General features: G+C 40.1%; 1 protein-coding gene across 1 annotated transcript; it reads left to right on the forward strand.

Annotated features, from left to right (window-relative positions):
- Nucleotides 1-1,130: 1,130 nt before the first annotated feature.
- Nucleotides 1,131-15,660, forward strand: LOC148417070 (WD repeat-containing protein 47-like). Its single transcript, XM_088426592.1, has 16 exons — nucleotides 1,131-1,241; nucleotides 2,471-2,637; nucleotides 2,699-2,782; nucleotides 3,227-3,311; nucleotides 4,403-4,711; nucleotides 5,510-5,949; nucleotides 6,064-6,157; nucleotides 7,637-7,806; nucleotides 8,673-8,879; nucleotides 9,074-9,146; nucleotides 9,226-9,383; nucleotides 9,512-9,681; nucleotides 9,786-9,956; nucleotides 11,161-11,292; nucleotides 12,730-12,948; nucleotides 13,038-15,660. The coding sequence occupies exons 2-16, from the start codon at nucleotides 2,480-2,482 to the stop codon at nucleotides 13,178-13,180; spliced, it is 2,613 nt and encodes an 870-aa protein (XP_088282718.1). The 5' UTR covers nucleotides 1,131-1,241; nucleotides 2,471-2,479; the 3' UTR covers nucleotides 13,181-15,660.
- Nucleotides 15,661-15,860: the final 200 nt, after the last annotated feature.

A 15,860-nucleotide genomic window follows, 5' to 3' on the forward strand; every position in this document is an offset into this window, starting at 1 on the left:
CCAATCGCAGGGCACACAGAGATGAACGACCATTCATGCGCCCAATCACACCTAAGGACAATATAGTATGTCCAATTCACCTGCCATGCATGTTTTTTGGGGGAGTGGGAGGAAACCGGAGTGCCCGGAGAGAACCCATGCAGGCTTGGGGAGAACATGCAAACTCCACACAGGAAGGCCGGAGCCAGGTGGATTTGAACCAGGACCTTTGAACTGTGAGGCGCACATGCTATTCACTGCGCCACCGTCATAAGTCATATTTTTAAAATCCTGTACAGTATACATATTTTTGAGTTTGACCACTAATGAAAGATCTAGTTGGTAATGGAAGACCACAAGTGCCAAAATTAAACAAAAGCGTAAATAATCATTTAAATGTGTAATTAATGAAATATCAGAATTGCAACTTCTTTATTGCTTGTAGTGATTCTGGCCCAGCTGCATTTCTGGAATCAACGAAGGTGAAAATGAAGACCTCTCAGACTCAGGCATCTTGTTTGGAAAAAGGTTTCATCCTATAGTTTCATATTGCTGATGTCAAAATCAGGCTCTTATGAGGTCAAGATGGCAAGAGCGCACATGGCTCTTTGTTCTTTTCTTAATAAACCTTCTAAAACGTCTCTCCTCCTATCCCACTCAAATTACGTGTCTTGGTCAACCTATGCAATTTGTCGCCAGGCAATTGGTTTAATTGTTAGCTGGGGTCAGGTGGTCAGCGAGTCAAATAACCCCCAGCCCCCATGGCTACCCCGGGAGAGAGGAATGTATTTGTTCTCTCTCATCTAACTTAGAAGTTACACTGACAAAACTACCACAATGAGACTTTAGCAAAATAGGAAAGAAATGAATAAAGAAATAAATGAAGACTCAATGGTCAGATAGAGAAAGAGAGAGAGAGAGAGAGAGAGAGAGAGAGAGAGAGAGAGAGAGAGAGAGAGAGAGATAGATAGATAGATAGATAGATAGATAGATAGATAGATAGATAGATAGATAGATAGATAGATAGATAGATAGATAGATGCAGGCAAGCAGGTGTGTTGTCCGTGTTCATGCAGCTGAGAGGTTGGCGGTGTGACTACTGCTGCAACAACGGTACACCTGATTGGACGTTTGCCTCCGTGCGTCCGCATGGCAACCGGACCTGCGCGCCGCAAATAAGGCAGCAGGAGAGCTCTACTAGCGAGAAGGGATTTATTGACGACACCTTCCTGGACGCTGTTGGGTTTGGCGCACTCTGACAGGTCAGAACTCAAAATACTGATTCGATGAGACGTCATGTCTGGAGCGTGAAGTTGTGTTATTGTGTGTGCGTGCGTGTGTGATTGTGGAGGGACTGGGCGGTGCCTGCCTGCCACACGCACAGTCAACACGCTGCATGCATGTAGGGTAAAAACCCTTGATCATTGTATAACGCGTCATATCGTATAATGTTGCACCGAATAGCCGTTGGCAATCCCGCAAACATGCATATGATGTACTTAAACGCATCAATGAATTGCATATGTTGGATGATAGATAGCGGCCATCCTGGTGTTGCAGCAAAGAGAACTTGCAGTGTTTGCTGAAGTCAATAAAGCAGATGACTTCTCTTTAGGCCATTCAGCAGCAGGCTGCAGCACAAGTTGTTACACGTAAATATACAACATTTTTATTCATTGCTAGTTTAGCACAAACCATATAATTTATTATTTGTCAAAACTTGCTGCTCAACCGTTCCATTTTGTCCTCCCTTCTATAATTTAACGGGTCATAACCTTACAATCTAGTAACTAGAACTATTTTACAGGGAAACCTGTAAAAAAGGTTCTCGAGAAGGATGTGTTCGATGTGCCTCTACTAATACAGTGATGGCATTCTGATTAATATTGGATTAGTGGATTATCATTTAAGCAGCAAAATCCACCTGCCTGCATCCACCACAGGGGGTGGCCATTTTGCTATTTTGTTTTTGACTGAAAATGTTTTAACAGTTTATCAGGGCTTAAAAAAAAACAACCAATCATGGCTCACCTGTTTTTTGTGTGTTTGTTTTGTTTGGTCATGTGATGTTCACAAGGTAAGATATGATTGTCAAACTGTGATGTCATTTTCCATCGACAGCAAGTGACAAAATGGCCGCCCCAATAAGATGCATAAAAATGGGTTGGTTTTGCTGCTTCATTCAGACTCCACAAACAAATATTAATCCAAACACATTTTTAGACTAAGGGCAGTATACAGGATATATTGCAGTAATGAAAGTTTTTCACTTCCTATTTGAAATAAAATTGTATTGATTAATAATGTTCGGAGAAACATTTCTTCACATGCATTTACTTACTCGGAGCTATTTGTGTTTTGTCTTGATTCAAGACTGGGCTGTTGATACCATGTGTCAAGTCATATCTGTAATAAATCGCATAATTGACTTTTTACAATCCCTTGTCTCCAAATGTATCTTGAAATGTTGCCTGTCAACTGCCACTCGAAGCGGGTCACCATGACAGCAGAGGAGACTATCAACATCAAGGAGGCAGAAGTGGTCAAGCTGGTCCTGGACTTCCTCAGCTCCAGGAAGCTGCACATCAGCATGTTGGCGTTAGAGAAAGAGAGCGGCGTCATCAACGGTCTTTACTCTGATGATATGCTCTTCCTCAGGTATGCAATCACAGATGAAGTTATAACGTTCAAGAAAAATGATTCATTTGGTCATTGTCAGGCAACTCATTCTGGATGGTCAATGGGACGAGGTGATGCAGTTCATACAGCCTTTAGAAGGATTGGAAACGTTTGACAAGAAAAGGTAAAACCACATGACCCAGAAGCTAAATTCCTGCCATTCTCACATTTCAAAACTTCATAATGCTGCCACTTAGTTTCTCTGCCACTTTCATGGAACAAATGGACACAAGAAAGCCAAAAGCTAAGCGGGGCTGCGGTGTGGAAGCACAGATTAGCATTAAGTGAGCATCAGCTTCATGCAAGCGTGATAATATCTTAATACTAATATCTTGTTTTGACTGTAGCTAGTTAGGAACCCGAAGCCACCCAAACACAACTTTTTTTTTTTTTTTTTTTTAACAAAGCTTCTGTACACCCCACAGAGGGGATCTGGTTTAGCATCGGCTCATTTACACAAGACTAACACACCCCTCAAAATAACATCTAAACAAGGATATGAAAAAAAGAGTTCAAAAGACTCAACTCAAAAACATCTGCACATTTTTTCTCATTCTTGTTTTTGCAGGTTCCGCTACATCATTCTGAAGCAGAAGTTTCTTGAGGCTCTGTGTGTAAATAATGCAATGTCTGCTGCTAAAGATCCGCAAAACGTATGTACATATTTGTCATTGTGTCAATGTGCTCAGCTAGTTCAGTTTTTTCAATGTACAAAATGTTGCCTCAAAAGTAAATTTGGTCATTTGAAGCAATTTTACTAACCAAAAATGTATTCCATGAATAGTAACAAAAAAAAGTCAAAATAAAGTATCTCTTCAAAGCATCAACAATACTGTACACTATATATAATCTTCCATTAAAGAGGAAGTTTACATATTAATATTCTTTTTTTATCAATCATGTCTTAGCATGCAAAAACCCTAAGAAAAAAGCCATGATGTTTCTTATCAAGCCCTGAGTGACTGTTTTTTTTTTTGATAGCAAGTAACAAAATGGCTACACCCTGAAACTGATTTTTTTTTTAAAGCGCATAATTTTCATCTTAAATATATTTCACAGAACATTACTCTACATATTGTTTAAAAACAATTTGGGATTAACTTCCCAGTTGGATGTTTAATTCCTCTAGCATTGCGCAGCATTCAGAGGTCAAATCACTACTGATAAAAAAGGGGAAATTATCTTGAGAAGGTTAATGTCTCCTTGGTATATCAAATGGAAATTAGAAGACATGCTGAGAGACTTTTATTGAAAGCAATTTAGCTCCTTATCTCCCTTAGGCCAAGATGGCTATCTATTGTGTTTACTGACTCTGATGTTATATTGACAACGTCATACTTAACTCTTTCCATGGACGAGAATTCTCCTCTGTTAAAATAGTAGTAACAATAATAAATCATAAAAATGTGTTCAAATACGTTATTTTTATGGAAAGAAGGTGACACCCTTGAATAATGCTTACCTAATATAGGCCAATTGAGCACTATAGTGATAACTGTGACCATTGGATAGCAGTGTTTCCACACTCACAACACAAATATTACCTACATGCAATTCAAAGTAAGGAATGGAAATCAATCTTTCATATGATACCACCCATATTTACATAGACAAAGCAAACAATACTTTGTTTGCCTTGAAAGATGAGTGAAAATGCTAAATATACTGTAGTGGCCCTTTGGAGGTTTCCTTTTCCGATAACGCTTGGCACTAAAAGAGTTCATGTTATGAAACTTTTGCGCAGCTGGAGCTTACCATGCATGAGGCTGTCAAGTGCCTGCACAACTTGGAAGAGTTCTGCCCATCTAAGGAGGATTTCAGCAAACTGTGCCTCCTCCTCACGTTGCCTCGCCTCACCCACCATGCTGAGTTCAAGGACTGGAACCCGAGTACGGCGCGCGTCCACTGTTTTGAGGAAGCCTGTGTGATGGTCGCTGAGTTCATCCCAGCTGACAGGAAGCTGAGCGAAGCGGGCTTCCGAGCAAGTGGCAACCGCCTCTTCCAGCTACTCATCAAAGGGATCCTTTATGAGTGTTGCGTTGAATATTGTCAGGTGAGGTGACACCTTTGCAGCAATGAAAGCTTCTAGTCCAGTGGTGTCAGACTCCAGAATCCAAACATTCAGCTTTGACGCAAGTTGTATTATAAACAACCAGTCATGTATTTCTTTTTTAAACATACTTTATTTACAGCTCAGCAGTTTGCGCACAGAGCTTCCTCATTAGTCATTTTTCGCAATATCTTTGATTTCAATATCTTTGGTCATGTCTGTATTATGTGGATGTTGGCACAGTGTCCAAGATGAGACTCCACAGCATCATTTTATTCGGATTAATTTACTTTGCACTTTACTGTGCTCTAGAAGTTGTACAGCCATATACTTGATTGGGGCCTTCTCCTTCAACTGATTATTTGTGTACCATTGTATTTATTTATTAATGCATGTGTTTATTTTAGTTAATCTTACATGTTTTACACAAAATACATATCATATCATAAAAAAATGTCCATTAATTTTATGCAATTTAAGGGAAAAACATTACAACATCTATACATATCTATATATTTACAACAATATATTTGTAGTTGACCGCAGCTATTCGCTGGAACTTGGGAGCAGGTTAGCGTGCATAGCAAAAATCTCCATATAAGTGACACTAATTATTTTTAAGTTACATACCATTATTATTCCAGTCCGACCCACTTCAGAATAGATTTTCCTCCATGTAACTAAAATGAGTTTGACATACACCACTGTTCTAGTGGAAGAGCAGCTGTTGCTTCTTTCTCAATGGGGCCTAGGAAGAATCCATGCTAATCTATTCTGTTGGTTTTAATATTTCCATTCCAGAGCAAAGCAACTGGAGAGGCGATAACAGAGAGCGAGGTGTTACTCGGCCTGGACTTGCTCTGCGGGAACGGGTGTGATGAACTGGATCTGTCGCTGCTGTCCTGGCTGCAGAACCTTTCTCCTGGTGCCTTTTCATGCGCCTTCCAACAGAAGACCCTCAGCATCCACGTGGACCGCCTAGTGAAGCCCAACAAAGCTGGCCACGCTGACCTCCTTACGCCTCTGATCAACCGCCTCTCCCCCTGCCCGGCCTCACCTTTCCGCCAGCGGCCGCACTCAGCCGACACCTACATGTCCAGATCCCTCAACCCGGCTCTGGACGGACTGTCCTACGGCTTGGCCGCTCAGGACAAGAGAGGCATGGAGGTCAACATGAAATCAGCTCTCAGTCGAAGCCTGGTGGAGAGTAATGTTCATCAACTGGATGATTCCCCTGAGAAGTAAATATCGTAACAGTTTGTCAACACAAAATCTAAAAAGCAAGAAGGAGTGATTAAAATTTAATCTCTTGTTTGAAGCGTTATAACTGGCTTTTTTTTTTTTTTCCGGTCTAGAAAGTACCCACAGGGCTCTGAAGGTCCCAAGACCACACGCCCTCCTCTGACTCCTGGGAGAGATGGTGGAACAGCAAGCACAGAAACAGTTGAGGTAATGACAACAGCAAATGACAATGAGCAACTGCTTTAAGCTTCATTTACTTTTAAAATGATGCAACATTTACAATGATTAATTTACATTTGGAAGTGTGGAACTGCCATTGTGGAGTATAGTATATATTTTTGACTGGCCAAATGTACAAATGTACATTTGAATGCATTTTCAAATACTTTTGAACATATTTTCGAATAAATTCAAATATATTTTCAAATGAACTCAAACATATTTGCAACTGCACGGCAAAATTCCCAAAACGCGGTATTTGTTCTTTATTTGGCGAGAAGGCATACCATGTAGCATTATGGGTAACAATGCTATGTTTTTAACATTTAGCTTAGTGGTATTCTAGAACAAATTTGCAAGTGCATTTAAATGTGAGCCTTTGAACATATTTAAAAATATATCTAAACATGTAAATACCTTTGGACAATTTTGCCAATCAAAAATGTTACGCCACACTAAAGTATCACACAAACCTTCTTACTGGTGAGCACGCCTCACAATTGCTTTCTCATAAGGTTATGTTTATGATGCGTTACGTGTAAGGTTACAAGTGACGTATCGCAGGTACAGTAAATAGTTTAGGTGCTCGACTTTGGTTGAATTGCTTCAATGAATCAAGATTGTAAAACCAAATAACAAAGGTTGTCTGAGGCAATGTCTTGTCATGGGAATTATTACTAAGAGTAACAGAGAGTAAGAGATTTCCAACAGATTCCCCATGAAGCCCTGAACCACCTCATCTCCATACCGCCACTGCTCATAAATCCCTTATAACTGCCCTGCCGCAACTGTCCAGAGACACTTGTGACCCGCTGCCACCGCCGCGTGAAAGTGCTGGAGGTCATGGGAAGAGGGGGCAGATAATTTGCTTTGATTTGCTGTTGTACCCAAGATGGCCCAGTGACTCCATCATCACTCATTTTTATGCATCCCCGCTTCCAGCAATTGGAGTAAGGTGTTTTCATATTGGATGCGGTGCGTGTGTGTGTGTCCATGAAAAGTTGTGGTGACAGAGTTGAAGGAACAATAGAGTAGACTACATATAATGAAGTCCCTGAAAACTTTTTTATGGCATGGATGATGCAGCATAAGGCCTTGAAAGGGGAAGACATGTCAGTAGGGGCTCTTTCTTGAGTTTGTCTATTATATGCAGTTAAATGCATATAGCTGTGCGCTCTTGTATATGTGTTGGTAATGATGAGTATAGAGTGGCACATATCCATCCATCCATCCACCCACCCACCCACCCACCCATCCATCCATCCATCCATCCATCCATCCATCCATCCATCCATCCATCCATCCATCCATCCATCCATCCACCCATCCACCCACCCATCCACCCATCCATCCATCCATCCATCCATCCATCCATCCATCCATCCATCCATCCATCCATCCATCCATCCATCCATCCAAAACAGCATTGGGGATATCTCATGTTTTGTTCTTTCTTTGTGTCATCAGTCTGATTCCACAGAGCATATGCAGGAGTACTACAGGCAGTGTATGCGTGTGCAGCAGCATCTGGAGCAGAAGCAACAGCAGAGACAGCTTTACCAGCAGATGTTACTTGAAGGGGGTGTGAAACCACTCCACGGAGCCCAAAATAACCTCACCGAGACTTTCCTCACTCGGTAAGGAACTTGTCTATCTAGCCCTACATATTAGATGTGCAACAACTAATTGATTAAATCGACAATCACCCTCAGACATTTTGTCTCTCAAGAGTAAGTATCTGACTTATGTGGTTCCCCTTGAAAGCAGAAAACTGAATCAAAAAACGCAGTGCCCAAATCATTTTGCTGAACTCAATACGTACATCTAATAACACGTTTAGTTTTTAGGCAATGTGCAATGCATCAGTTGGTTTCATAAAAAAAAAAAAAAAAAGTCTTGAGACTCACATTGCTTCTGCTAAATAATCCAATTGCATTAATTTATTCCAAACACGCAACTCATCCGTGGCCTTCCTGGGTTAGTAGAACGGTTCCATCTGTTTGCATTAGCGTCATGCCCAAGTCAGTAGCAGATTGCTTAAAATGCATTCATGCTGCCCTCTAGTGGCTATACTTTGCCGCTTAGAGTATCCCTCATTATTTACTACCCACATTTCATGAAAACAATTGTGTCATTTTAAGATATATTTTCTTTTGTATGGTTATCATTATTTTCACAATAAATTAAATAGTTTAGCAACCATTAATCCATACATTTACACCACTCACATATTGTATGCTGCCCCGGCATTATGGGCCATGCAATATTTTTGGAATACTGTACTGTATTTTTATTTTCTTTTTTGTATGTTTTGTTGAAATGTATCCACACAATCTATCCATTTTCCATAGGTGCTTATCCTCACTAGGGAAGCTGGCTTGCCAGTGCCTAACTCAGCTGTCTTTGGTCAGCCAATCGCAGGGCACCATTCACGCACCCAGTCACATCTGGTGAAATATAGTGTACTGTATCTCTAAATTGACTCACAGTATATTTATTCCAGATCCATTCAGAAATTGGAGGAGATGAACGTTGGCATTGACCACCATGGAGATGTAGTTACGCCTCTGGGCCAACAGTTGAATGGTGTGGCAGATGACAGCAGCACATCCCACACCCAAGACGCAGCGATGGCGCAAAGGGCAAAGCTTGGTAGCAGCAGCTCACTAGGGCCTGGGAGCCACGTCAGTGATTCCCCTGCTCTAGCAAGGTAATCAATAGTAGTTTGTTCCAACATAAAATCGTTTCCTTTCATTTTAACTCTAATACGAGGCCACGCGCATGCAGGAGCGTACTCATTAACTTATGCGTGCCTCCGTCTGTGCGTTAAGAGAAATTTGTCTCCAAAATGAAATTATGGCCATTTCAAAGGTTTGTCTTTGTGTGTGTGCATTTTGACCACAGTGCTGCTGAGAGGGTTAGAGGCCCTGGGCAAGATGATTCCAGCAGCCATGTTACGCGTTGCACAACCCATGAGGTATGAGCAACAAAACAAAATCTGTCACAATAAAATACAAATAAAGAAAAGGTTGTTTTTCCTTGGAATTTCTGTGTAGCCAGGAAAAGCCAAAACCCAGTTTGTCAAAGTGACCCAGCTTGAAGACACGCAGGCAGTACGATCTGTGGCCTTCCATCCCTCTGGATTACTTTACGCTGTTGGTTCCAACTCTAAAACGCTCCGAGTTTGTACCTACCCTGACACCCTAAAAACCAGGTTTGGACCACTCATACACATTACATTTTTTTCTGAATGCTTAAACTCTGAAATTGACACAGAAAAAAATAGAATGGAGATTATATGGATACTTTGTTCTTAATATGCAGTTTTCTCTGCACGTTTAGCCCTCCAGATCCCATCAAGCAGCCAGTGGTGCGCTTCAGAAGGAACAAACACCACAAAGGTTCCATCTACTGTGTTGCATGGAGCCACTGTGGACAACTGCTGGCCACCGGCTCCAATGACAAATTCGTCAAAGTTCTACCTTTCAATGCTGACAGCTGCAATGCAATAGGTACACATTAATACTGTATGTTTACAGTCACTATCAACTGCTTAGATGATTCACCTTGAAGCAGGATGATGACCTTACCGAGGTGATTTTCTGATGTCATTCAGGTCCTGATCTGGAGTTCAGCATGCATGACGGAACCATTAGGGACTTGGCTTTTATGGAGGGTCCTGAGAGTGGAGGTTCCATCTTGATTAGTGCCGGAGCTGGAGACTGCAACATCTACACCACTGACTGCCAGAGAGGACAGGGCCTTCACGCCTTGAGTGGACACACTGGTATCAAAACTGCTTTAACATTTCCCAGAAGCAACATTTACACTAAACTCCCAATTCCTTTTACGGGTGAACATTGGCGAGTTTTGGTGAACTCAACGGATCATTTGATTGAGTCAGTGTGCATTCAAGGTCAAACGTCAAATGCCAAATGATTGACTTCATTGCTGTTGTTGCACATACATTTTGAACTTGTTTGAAAGATCCTTGTGACAAGAGTAGAAAAGAAAAAAAAAAAAACATTACGATTGTTGCCGAACGTTTGGCAAGCCCTCAAACAAACACTGACGGTCAAAAAAGCCGCTACATTAAGCGGCACTCGCCAATGTTTACCCCTCAGTCGGATAGGAGCATAAGCAGTTCAGTTTAGTCTTGAACGGTAATCCTGTTCTGTCTTGTATTCAATTTCAAGCTTTGTAGACAGGACAGGGACAGCCTGATGCACTGTATCATCCACTTTCAAGTAAAACACAATTTAATCTGTTATGCTTTAAGGCTGACAAAATGCAAAACTGCAAGGCACACAGCCTATTGTTGTCAAAACAACGCAACAACTTGTTTATCTATTTTGTATTGGTTATCACATAAAAAAGTAGTGATGGAAAAATGAGTCCTAAGGCAACACTTGTGATATTATTTTACTCCTCTAGATGGGGGTCTTAGTTTATAGATAAAGGCTGGTGAAATGGCAATGGATTCAATGTACACAGCTTCTTCAAACAAAATTTGTACTTCCAAAATCATTACTTTTCAGCTGACTCCCAAAATGGCAACCATTAGCATTGTGACTGAGAGCAAGCCATTTTCAATTTTTAGATTGGTCAATAATTTGTCAAATCAACACCCACAGGTGTCGACTGACCAACAGTATAGTTTTGAAAAACAGGAAATTCATCGAAATGTGACTTGTGAGGTTCAATGTTGGGTAACGATAGCTCGCTAAGTAATGTAGTGAAAGCTTACCTCAATGTTTGGGACTTTGAAAGTGTGAAAAGTGGTGCTCATGCCCCGCTGATATAAATTATGAGCAAAGCAAGATTAAATAAGAAAGTGTAAAAATATAACCACAAAAATTGTAGCATATACATGTTTGACTGTTGCGGAATCCATAGAACCAGTGAAAGCGTGCCAGTTCAACACAGGTCACAGCCAAAATTCTCTCAATATTGTTATATGTATTGATGGCATCATGTGTGCTTTTGAACAGGGCACGTTTTGACTCTCTACACATGGGGAGGGTGGATGATCACTTCTGGATCTCAGGATAAGACAGTTCGCTTCTGGGACCTGCGGGTTCCAAGTTGTGTGCGTGTTGTGGGTACCACCCTTCATGGCTCAGGTAAGTCAACTGCCTTAAATTCATGGCATTCATTCATTTGTGCAACTGACTGTGCGGTGCACACTCATTTTTTAAATTAAATTTTGTTTTTCTGCGGTGAGGTTATTTTATTGTTACTTATTATTTCGGCATTATTGAGTTAGCCATACATACATACAGAACGGTGTGTACCAAATAGCTAACTATTTGGTTAAATTGTACAAGAGCCTCAGTTGACCTTGGAAATGTACAATTGTGAAGATTCTTTGTTAATTGATTAAATGTTCACTATGCTGAAGTCACGTTAGATTTGCTGTAATCTCAGTAATGATTGGAGCCCCGCGTTTTTGAATGACTTTAGAGCATGGATGTCCAAATGTTTTGCAGAGAGGATGAGATTTCTTGTGAAGCGAAAATGAGCAAATGTGCATGTAGAGAGTATTCTCTAAATTTTAGACCAACATTCTTTTTTTAATGGAACATCTACAAATCCTAACAAATTTGAGCTTTTCGTATTGGCTTTTTTTTTTACATTTGACTTTCAAGATGTCTTTAGGTTCATTTGAAACATGACATATCACTGGCAAATAAATATTCACTGAACTTTCATATCTTAAAACAGGGAAGTAAGGAACACATTTCAAACATCACCACTGGCAATTAAATGTTCTGAAAACTTATGATAACAGGGAAATATGTACAAAATCATACTGAATAGTGCAAGGGTTGAAACTATGTTCCTCTGTAATTGTCTTCTTGCTATAAAATACTGCCACAAATATGGCAGACACTCAACAAAACACGTATATTCAGAGTGAGATCATCAAGAAATGATAAAAACACGGATTAAAACAATTTTAAATCCGGCTGTCCTGCTGGTAAACGCCCATTTTCATACGTCTCCATTGAGATAGCAGGATTTATGCAGAGGATACATTAGACATCCCTAGATTTCAGATGACCCATGAGGGCTCCTCGATACTTGCGCACTTTTCCGTCATATGGCGACGTGAATTCAAATTAAGAGTCGCGTTTAATATTTTGAGGCGCTAGGAATGTTGCAATTATGAAACATGCTACGAGCCCATAGTCATGACGCTGTACAGAGCCCTCTTGTGGATGAATGTGAAATTGCATTGAGCATGTATTTTATACTCTGGTCAACAATATACGAGCCAGACATTATTAATGTTATGACAGAGGTTCCGGGCAGGGGAAAAAAAAATATTGACCACGGGCTCCCGACTCGTTTTTTTTCACCCTAAAAAGTTTAGGGCTTCTGACTTTGGAGGTTCCACTAAATTCATCCTAGAGATGAATTACATTGTATTTTTAGGGAAACTGGGGCATACATCGGTTGCAGCAAATAATTAACGTCACAAGCTAACTAATCTACAACAAATGCATTAAATCTTAAAAATGAAGGGATGAACAAATGGAACTTGTGCTTTGGCACAGGAAGTGCGGTTGTTTCTGTGGCAGTGGATCCCAGCGGCCGCCTGCTGGCCACTGGCCAGGAGGACAGCACCTGCATGCTCTATGACATCAGAGGAGGCCGCATAGTCCAGACATACCGCCCCCACAGCAGTGACATTCGATCAGTCCGCTTCTCGCCTGGAGCCCATAATCTTCTCACAGGTTCCTATGACAACAAAATCATCATCAGTGACCTCCAAGGTAGCAACAAGCATTTATTTTGCTGCGTTCGCTAATGTGCTAATCGATGAAACTTAGCAGTTCTTTACATTGGTTTTCTTCATACACAGGTGACTTAACAAAAGCACTTCCTCAGACGTTGGCAGGAGAACACTGGGACAAAGTGATCCAGTGTCGATGGCATCCCAAAGACCAAACCTTCCTGTCTTCCTCCGCTGATCGGACTGTTGTCCTCTGGGCCCCCAATCCCTGAGACCGTCTGTATAACCACATTAAAAATCAGTAGTTAGCACTCACTTGGACATTAGGTTTATCCCGTTGTGGGATCACAAAAAATTGTGTATGTTTGTATTTGTGTCATTTAATTAACTGTCCATGCTGGTGAGTCATACAGATATGATCTATATGTACAAATGTATGTCATCACACTAACATCACACAATCATGTCTAATGATATTTTTTTATGGAGAAGGTGGCAAATACATAAAGAAGAAACATGAAGGTATTTTTCCATCAAATCAGCTTTGAAACATGCATCATTGAGAGTACCCTGGCTTGAAATAGTTGTTGTCATGTGCTGTACTTGGACACACTATAACAAATGTTTGGATTTTAATTAGCACTTTAAATCTGGAGGTTGTATCTGAGGGTGTCACAGTGAATTGAGTTTTGCAAGAACCCCAAATGGTAAATCTGTGACAAAAATGTAAAAAAAAAATGTTACAAAACCTTTAAAAACGTTTTCTTCCTGCAATAGAAAACCATTGTTGTTGGCTGAGCAATTACTTTATTAACAAATTAACAAAGAGATTATGACTAATGCACTTGAATACTATGCTGGGGAGTTTGTTACATAATGTGCCTTTTAAAACCGTTCAAAAAAGATTTTGCATTGGTATAGTAAGCAAATGACATTTATTTATGTGGGTTCACTTCTTTTTACTTGACAAATGTCCATTTTTGTAGTGCCGCTTGCTATGCAGGTATCACACACCTACACATTTATGTACGTGTAAGCATTGTATGTATATACAGAATGAATAGGAGGTAATATGATCACATTGCACAAAATGAACAGAAGCTAGCTACTTAATTTTTGCACACATCAATTTGTAGATGTGTCACATGCGTTTGGTTGCACACAAATAGCATCCACAAATTGTACTATGACACTTTGAAAACTGTTGGGTGGGAAAAAAAAAACATTTAGGGTTGAAAAATGTGATATGTGTTACTTTGACTCTATTTTGGAGTTGTTTTTACAAAATATATTTCCCCCATAAGCAAAGGTCAAATAGACCAAATTAGTGGACTTGTTTATTTTATTCATTTATTTTTACCCAAATTGGGTGAGACTAGTATTTTGACCAATTTGTACAGTGGTGTTTGAGCTTTCTGACAAATTTTGACAATGAAAGATTTAAGTCCATACTTCAAGTAGGAAAAACAGTGCTGGTACTCCCCTTCTTCTACTGTTTTTAGGTAAATTAGCCTACCCACAAATAAAAACCTCTGACCTGTTGAAGTAAAGATGGCAATTGTGATGCTGAATAATTTCAGAATAAATTTGGACGTTGTTTAAAACTAATGCACTTTACTAAATGAAGAGGTAGTGCACCTGAAAATTTGACAGAGGTTAATCAACAGTGCACTCCGCAGCTGTTGCTTTGACTAACAGATGTGTCAAAATCACGGTCAGCTGTACTACCGTAAATCCTTCACTTGGTTTGCACAATGCCTGTGTTTGAACCATTCCAACCTCAACTTTCCTTACCTTACACAATTAATTGTTAGTGATATGTTGAACCACCTGTACAGTCTTTTTTCCACCTGTCTCTTTTATTGTTCTGCCTTGACTGCCAAAAGGCATTAAAGTTCAGTGGATTCAAATAAAACACGTCATCAGTGGTAATTGTGTTCTTAATCAATGTTTCTCCAAGAATATACTTTGCAATGACTGCCTGTGAGTTCTGCATAATACTGAATACAGTACTTCAAAAAAATACATCTAAAAATGTAGCCGTACACACGTCATAGGTGGTGGGCTGTGCATTGTCTTGGTGAGTGATGGTACTCCTCTTATTTGACTGTTGACAGGTAAATCATCAAGTTAATTATTTAACAAAAATATAATAGAGATAAAAGAAAATAATGAATCAATAATTAATTCTGCCTGAGTTTGAAATGCATTTGAATGCACCTAATATCGATTGTGTGCATCGTTAGACGTCAACTTTTCTGCTTCTGCCTTTTGTTCTGCTCTTCTCCCAACCTTATCTCCATGCTTTGTTGACTTTGCCCCGCGGTGTCGTTTGTCTCATGTTTTACTTTAGGTATTACTGTATTTTTTTTTACTGAAAATCTAACCGCCAAATTGATCAGTTAGGCTCTCGACTCAGTTGACAGAAATGTGTGACCCCCCTCTCAGTCTTTTACATTTATGTCTTGAGATATGTGGCGATGTCTATGTGGCATGTACAAGGTTTTTTTAGGCTTACACTATGGCCCCCGCTTGGGGAAATGGCTTGTGTCTTGTTATTTTTCTCAGATATTTTTTGTTTTTCTTTTCTCATGCAAGATATTTGGGGGCTTCTTAGCGAGTACCTTCAGGTCTTTCCGTCCTGTGACACTTTTGGTCATTGTCTTTGTATGTTTTTGGGCAGTTTGAGGATGTTTAGTGAAATTTTGTTGACTTGTACTTGTACAGGTGTGATGACAATAAAGAAAACTTGCAAACCTCGAAAATATTGAACCTTGGACATTCTTAGCGAGTAGATGCCAACACTGTAATTAACCTGCGCTTTTATTTTTTAGTTATTGTTTTTAATTTGGGGTTCCCAATTTTTTGTGGGAATCGTCTGAGTATGACAAAATGCAAGCGAGAAATATGAAAAGAAGGGTTGATGTGTGGGCTCATGTGATGTTCTGGGAC

The sequence above is a fragment of the Hippichthys cyanospilos genome, chromosome 10 (assembly GCF_059441005.1).
Source record: "Hippichthys cyanospilos isolate Australia breed blue-spotted pipefish chromosome 10, RoL_Hcya_1.0, whole genome shotgun sequence".
In the NCBI taxonomy this organism is placed as follows: Eukaryota; Metazoa; Chordata; class Actinopteri; order Syngnathiformes; family Syngnathidae; genus Hippichthys; species Hippichthys cyanospilos.